The sequence below is a fragment of the Cebus imitator genome, unplaced genomic scaffold, assembly GCF_001604975.1.
Source record: "Cebus imitator isolate Cc_AM_T3 unplaced genomic scaffold, Cebus_imitator-1.0 Scaffold238, whole genome shotgun sequence".
In the NCBI taxonomy this organism is placed as follows: domain Eukaryota; kingdom Metazoa; phylum Chordata; class Mammalia; order Primates; family Cebidae; genus Cebus; species Cebus imitator.
The window spans coordinates 3,351,057-3,358,535 of NW_016107553.1; the positions used below are offsets into that span (position 1 = coordinate 3,351,057).

At 37.8% G+C, this 7,479-nt stretch overlaps 1 protein-coding gene across 1 annotated transcript in view; it reads right to left on the bottom strand.

Moving 5' to 3' along the window:
* Nucleotides 1–5,785: 5,785 nt before the first annotated feature.
* RPP30 (ribonuclease P/MRP subunit p30) overlaps nucleotides 5,786–7,479 on the bottom strand; it is a 38,367-nt gene continuing 36,673 nt past the window's right edge. Inside the window, exon 11 of the mRNA XM_017498222.2 lies at nucleotides 5,786–6,191. Coding sequence (XP_017353711.1) covers nucleotides 6,082–6,191 — 110 coding nt within the window. The 3' untranslated portion in view covers nucleotides 5,786–6,081. The remainder of the gene's footprint in view (nucleotides 6,192–7,479) is intronic.

Sequence of the window (7,479 nt, forward strand, 5' to 3'; positions counted from 1 at the left end):
TTTCACCATGTTGACCAGGATGGTCTCGATCTCTTGACCTTGTGATCCACCCGCCTCGGCCTCCCAAAGTGCTGGGATTACAGGCTTGAGCCACCGCGCCCGGCCATTTTTCAAGTTTTTAATCACGTAGTCATTTTTTAAAATAAGGTTCTCTTCTTGCCTTCCCACTGAGTCAAGTCTTTGCCCACAATCTTTCATTTTGTGTTTGCTGTCCAGTGAAGGGCACATCCCATTGGCCAATGGAGAGTCCTAGAAGTTGTTTTTGATCTTCTTTCCCTCAACCTTCTGTTTCAATCAACCACCAGGTCTTACCAAGTATACTATGGAAGTAGTGCTGTGATCTCTCTGTGTCTTCCATTTCTAGGTGCCTCTGCCCTAGTTCAGGTCGCAGTTACTTCTCATCTGGATCACTCGAACAGCCCTGTTAGGCTCCTGGCCTCCAGGCTTGCTTACCTCCAGCCTGTTTTTCAAGTTGCAGCCACAGTGATTTTTCTAAAATGCAAAGCTGATCAACTCACTCTCCTCTTTCAACCCTTTGATGACTTCACATGTCCCTCAGGATGAAATAAAAACTCCTAAAAATGTCTTACAAAATCCTTAAAATCTGGCTGCTGTTAACTCTTTATTCTTATCTCTAATTACTTTCCTGGCCAAACTCTAAATTTCAACTCAACTAAATTTTCAGTTCCTTAAAAAATCCAGGCACTTGCTTTACTGTTTTCACATACTGTGCCAACTCCCTGGAAGTCTCTTCTTCCCACTACAGCCCACTCTGCCCCGTCACATCACTTCTCCTCAATCCTCCCCTTTGGTCTAGCTGTATTTCCTCCAGGAAGCCTTCCTGAGCCCTTAGATTTTGTTAGTTCCCCCAGGTGTCTTCCTGCTGTACTTTGCTTTTTCCCCATGTAATAACATCTGTCATACTGCCCTCCCTCTCCTCTTGAACACCCAATACTCATTATGCCAATACAGAAATGAATAACAAAGGGAGCAACACGTCACCAATAATTCTGGTTTCATGACATTCTGATTATTTCTGTGCACATTATGTATGGGCTTTATAATATATGTGTATTTAGTTTTGTAACTTTTTCAACTGAACAACTTCTTCTAGACCTCTTTATAGACAGTATTCTTTTGTTTCAACATACAATGGATTATTTAATCTTGTTATTATTGGATATTTAGGTTGTTTCCATTTTCACATTATTTTAGACATTGTTACAGTGAATATCCTTATCCATCCAGCCTTTATAATTAACCAGTTATTTCTGGATAATAAATTTACAAAAGAAAAATATTTGCATCAAATTATATTCCCTTCCACAATGTTACTGCCTTTCCCCACCATCTTGAAAATATCCACTTTATAAATCTTTTTTTCTTTTAACTTTCAACCTGATCAGCCAGATATATTTTTGGTGATTTTCCCCTACATGACTAGGAAAGTTCAGCACCTTCTTGCTTACTAGACATTTTAAAAATCAACTTTATTTGTCCAGTTTTCTAAGTCAGGTCTCCCGGAAGCAGCGTTTGAAATTAGGATTCTTGTGCAGTGACTTACTGAGAGTCCTCTGTAAGGGAATGGGAAAAAACAGAACATGGCAGAAGAAGCAAAGACGTGGTTTCGGGAGAAAGCCACTCTCAGCCTAATCCCATGGGGTGCTCAGGAGCATAAATTGTACCACCGACACTAGTGGGCTGGCCTGTAATGTCCTGCATCAGTCACTGCCCATGGACCAACCTCAGAGGAGACAAAACTTCCCAGGCATCTCCAGGTAAAGTAAAGTGACTCTCATCAGCCCAGGACAATCCTCTGGAGAAGAGTGAAGATAAGTCATTAGTACCCAACATCTTTAGCACCTGTAAACCTGGGACCACCACCCTGGGAATGGGGATCTGCGTGGATGCTAACAGCATGTCACGTTGGCTATTAAACCTTCCCGGAATATGCATTGTAAATGTTCTTTCCTAGTTGTTTGTATGTAGAGACAAATCAATGAAACTTTGTTTTCTGGCTTTAATGACCATGCTTAGCAGGTCTATTCCAATCCAAGATCATTATTTTTTTTAATTAACTTACATTTTCCTCTAGTATTTTACAAGTTTTTTTAAAAATTTAAATCTTTAATCTCCCTTTATTTACTATAGGTGTACATTGGGTGCAAGATAGAGATTTGACTTATTTTTTTCATAAATAATAGCCAACACTTCAATATTCAAATTAATATAACCAAGTAATAAATAATAAAACAGTGGGTACTGTTTTTTGTTTTTTTTTTTAAAGACAGAGTCTTGCTCTTTCACCCAGGCTGGAATGCAGTGGTGCAATCTCCGTTCACTGCAACCTCTGCCTCCTGGGTTCAAGTCATTTTCCTGACTCAGCCTTCCGAGTAGCTGAGATTACAGGCATGGCACACCACACCTGGCTAATTTTGTATTTTTAGTAGAGACAGGGTTTAGCCATGTTGGCCAGGTTGGTCTCAAACTCCTGACCTCAGGTGATCCATTTGCCTTGGCCTCCCAAAGTGCTGGGATTACAAGTGTGAGCAACAGTTCCCGGCTGTAGTTGGTACATTTTATATGATAGGCCCTGTTCTAAGTAAGCCTACAAACACTAACCTACTTAACCCTTGCAATAATGTTACAGGGAGGGAGAACAGATGAAGTGAGGCAAAGAGAGGTTACATAATTTCCCCAAGGTCATAGCTAATGCGATACTAGCAAATTAGGCTTTTAACGCATGTACTTTTTCTTTCCTCTGTGCACTTAACTGGTATGCTGTACTGCCTCTCCCAAATAGATAACCAATCATTTCAGTATCACTTACTGAACAATCAATCCATCATTTCTTTTTATAACTAAAATGTGATCTTGGACTCCCTTCTTTCACTGTTCTTTCTGAATTTCTGCACCAATGAGTTCTAATTACAGTACCAGAGTTTTGCCATACTCTGTAATATTCAGCATTGTAAGTCCCCTCCATTAGGTTTTTCTCTGAAATTTCCAGTTCTCACATTTACTTTTTCAGAATACCAAGTCTAAAGACCAAATGCATAAACAAGAAAAAAAAATACAGGCATTTTGATTTTAAATTTTGTTAACTGCATAGTTTGGGGGAGAATTTGATTTACAATTTGTCTCATTCAAGAAAACAGAATGTATCTCTCCATGTATTCTAGTCTTTATTTTCCCTTTCTTAATATTTTCATTAAGTTTTCTTTATAGAGGTCCTAAACATTTCTTGGTAATTTATGTCTCTGTGAATAGTGTCACCATTTAAAATTATGTAACAGGTTATTAATCAAAACTGCTGGTTTTTATGTATTTATACATAACTGGCCCCTCTGCCAAACTTCATCTTGGTTTGGCAGAGGTATTGTCATCCTATAGCAATTAAATTAGTGGTTCATTCTAACAAAAGTAAATATTAGAAGGAAACCTGCCTCTGCTATTCACTGGTGACCAGCCATCATACCCTACTATTGTGAACAATGGCATAAACATGTATTAATAGAAAGCAGGCATGACTGCAAACACATACTACACAAATGTATAGTAAAATGGACAGAAGCTGAAAGGTACTTATATTTCTATTGTTTTCCCCATTTACTTTACGAGTTTTCCAAGACCGTCATATCTACAAATAATTGTACCTCCTTTCTATAATATGAAAATCTTGTTCTATCTGGTCCAACGATAGCTAGTACATCACTAATTCATAAATTAAGGTGGGACAAAAAATTAAACATATATCCTGTTAAGCATTTTGAGCTTAAAACAGATAAATGTACACTCAGGTACCAATCTTTTAAATAAGGGTCAAAGCCTGTTCTTGGGAGTATGGATACACTGATGAGAGATCCAAAGTTGTCTTTCTTGAATTCTAGTCCCTTTAAAACAGAAAAGGAACTTGATATTAGTGAAGCAATCCAAGAGTTTTTACTGATCACCCCCAAATCTTGTTATCCTTCGCACACCTAATTTGACAGCAGTTCTTTGTAATGACTTATCTTTTCCAAACATTTCCAAAGTGTTGACTTAGTTTTCCTGGCAATTCTTTATTTGCCCCCAATAGTTCATGAATTTTCATATTTTAAAAAATTAATTTACATAAAATGCTAAATACAGCTGGCATAAACAGATTTGTGAATAAACACAGCTGACTTTTGGTGAACTTAAGTGGGGTGAAGGCAAAAGCAAACTGGCACACAAGGAAGTGGCAGACTTTTGGTGTGTGGGCTCAGCAGCAGCAGCCTCAATTTTACAGAAGGAATGGGTAAGCTGATCCATCAAATTGGCCAAGTGGTAGTCAAAAATGCTTTTGGAGCCATCACACTTAACATGCACAAAAAATAGACACTACGAACATATCTATGTATGCATACAATATTCTTCTACTTGAATTTTGCCAAGGGTTTTTATTGTTATTTTAAAAATCAGGAGTGGATTTTAAACTTATTAAATGTCTTTTTGGCATCTATTAAGAATATTCTGATTTTTCTCTTTTGACCCATTAATATGCAAAAGGATACTGAATTAAAAAGAACTAGAAGGCCAAGTATGGTGGTTCATACCTGTGCCCTGTAATCCCAGCACTTTGGGAGGCTGAGGCAGACAGACTGCTTGAGTACAAGAGTTTGAGGCCAACTTGGACATGGCGAAATCTCATTTCTACAAAAAAAATACAAAAATTAGCCGGGATGTGGTAGTGCATGCTTGTGGTCCCAGTTATTCGGGAGGTTGAGCTGCAAGCATGGCTTGTTGACACTCCAGCCCGGATGACAGAGTGATACCCTGTTTCAACAACAACAACAACAACAAAGAATAAATCTCACACAAAAGGAATAAATGATGTACTCTGTTTTAATGTTTTTAAATCAATATTTTATTTAAACATCTATATTCATTGGTGAGGTTATAAAGTTTTCTCTTTTTAAAATTATATTTTCTCCAACCTGCAGAACAGTTTGCTTTCATTTTAAAAAGTTTCTTATTCAGTTATGCCTCTGGTTCTACTCCATTGTGTTTTAGAGCCCTTACATTAATATTACATAAATGCAGACATGTGCAAAAAAAGCTACTTGTACTTAACATGATCCTGTTATAAAAATAAATTATTTCCAAAGTTGATTGAGTCCAATGCTTTGCTATTTTAATACAGCTATTAGGAAAATCAAAATTAAGTTTTTAGGGGTTTCTAACTAAAAGTAAGGAATCCTATTTCAAAGACCTCATGGAGGTATGAAGCAGTGAAGGAAGAGTCCAAATGCAATTTTACATGTGCATCCTCTCTCCTTCTACAAACTCTACAGCAATTCCTTTTAGAAAAAAAAAATGTTAATTTGGTGAATACATGAGAGAAGCTTAAAACATCAACTAAAAGTCACTTCTTCAATATAAGTTTGAATATCTTCAAAATAACTACTATTTGAGTATGAACAAGAAACTTTTAAAAGAAGCTCTTAAAATATTCAAACATCTGGCTACACTGGTGGTCCATGTAATCCCAACACTTTAGAAGGCCAAAGTGGGAGAATGGCTTGACCCTAGGAGATTGAGACCGGCCTTGGCAACATAGTGAGACCATGTCTCTACAGAGAGGAAAAAAAAAAGCCAGGTGTGGTACTGTGCACCTGTAGTTCCAGCTACTTGAGAGGCTGAAGTGGGAGGATCGCTTGAGCTCAGGCTTGAGGTTCCAGTGAGCTGTGATTATGCCACTGTACTCCAGCCTAAGCAACAAAGCAAGACCCTTTCTCAAAAACAAAACAAAACAAAACAAAAATACCTGAAACACCTTATTCAAGTGTATCTGCTGTTATCACTTACAAAAAGGAGAAATAAATAGTTTTTCTCTCTTAAAGTACATCTAAATTCATTAAGCTGGCAGTCTTTTGAAAAAAAATGCTTCACTAGGTTTTGTTTGTTGTTTTAATGGACTGGAAGTAAAACTGTTTTTATAGACTATTGATTTCTAGCTCCAAATGAAAACAGTAAATCACACAAAGGTTTTCTCTTTGTTGTGGCTGATGAAGTATAAAAGGGAAGAAGGGACTGCTGACAGACACTGGGGCATTCTTTTCAGCCCTCACACTTGGCTTTCTTGGGAGCTGGAAGACAATCTTCATCCCCTTCTGATGGCCGAGGTTTCTTCACCGTAGAAATAATTCCAAAAGCAGTTTTTCTAGTTTCTGTAAAACCAACAGGGAAACCATTGTGCTTGAAGTTAAGACATAATATAAAAGGAGGTGGTTTAACATATTACTTTAGCTAACAGTACTAGTAAATGATAAGCCACAAGGTACTGTTATGGGTGCTAGTGTCATTTACTGTCATTATCTTTTTTCCCCAACATACACAAACATCAGTATATTATTAACACTTAATTTATTCCTAAAGATTACCTCATGCATAAAACTGCAGGACAGTGTTATCTCTAATGGTCTGTCCATGACACCTTATGCAACCAGAACCCAAGTCATAGACATTGGTGTAGCAGATGCTTTATATATGGTAGACAGACAGACACATCAAGAGAGCAGACACAGCAGTCGAGTGTATGGCTCCCACGTGGAGCACGTGCTTGCCTTGTTTTACAGCATGTACACTCTCTCTCTATTAGAACATCAAGGTACCTCTGAAAGAATCAATTGCATTGTATTGTGAACACCCCACAATGGCCTGGTTATGCAAAAGGTGTTCAATAAATACTAGTTGAGTTAATGAATAAAATCAAACTCATAAATTTATTGATCTCTTATCTAACTGGTGACAATGAACAAAGAATAACTGGGAATTATTAGATGCTTAGATTAGGTTGGCAGCAGAATTCAACTTAAATTAAACCAATTTCCCCTAGAAACCTGCTAATAGGCCAGGCGAACTGTGTCCATATACACAGGGTATTAAGATGTCTAACAGAGAGTGCTTTTTCCTATAATACATGCATGTGAGAAGCACAGTAAGAGCAAATATAATAGGAATGGAGGCAGCCACAAGAATTAACTGCCTGGATAAAATTACGAGGTATTCATATAAAGGAGACACTACTTGGAATAGGGTAAGCGGAATAAGAAAAGGAGAATATTCCTTTGCAAAGGCATGGAGAGAAAGGTAAGAAGAACCGAGATAAGATAGTTTAGGGGACAATATGGCTGGTATGAAGGAGGAATATGAAAAAATTAGGAGGAAATCAGGCTGGAAGAATAGCTTATGAAAGGCTACAGTGTCATGAAGAGACTCAAACTCTGTCCTCAGAAATGGAGTGGGATTATGAGGGACGGAGATACTCATTAGCTACAAAGGAGGCAGAATCAAAAGAACTTGAACAGAAATTTAGTTAAGAATTATTTCTTGACGGGGCACAGTGGCTCAAGCCTGTAATCCCAGCACTTTGGGAGGCTGAGGGGGGCAGATCACGAGGTCAAGAGATCGAGGCCATCCTGGCCAACATGATGAAATCCCATCTCTACTAAAAAA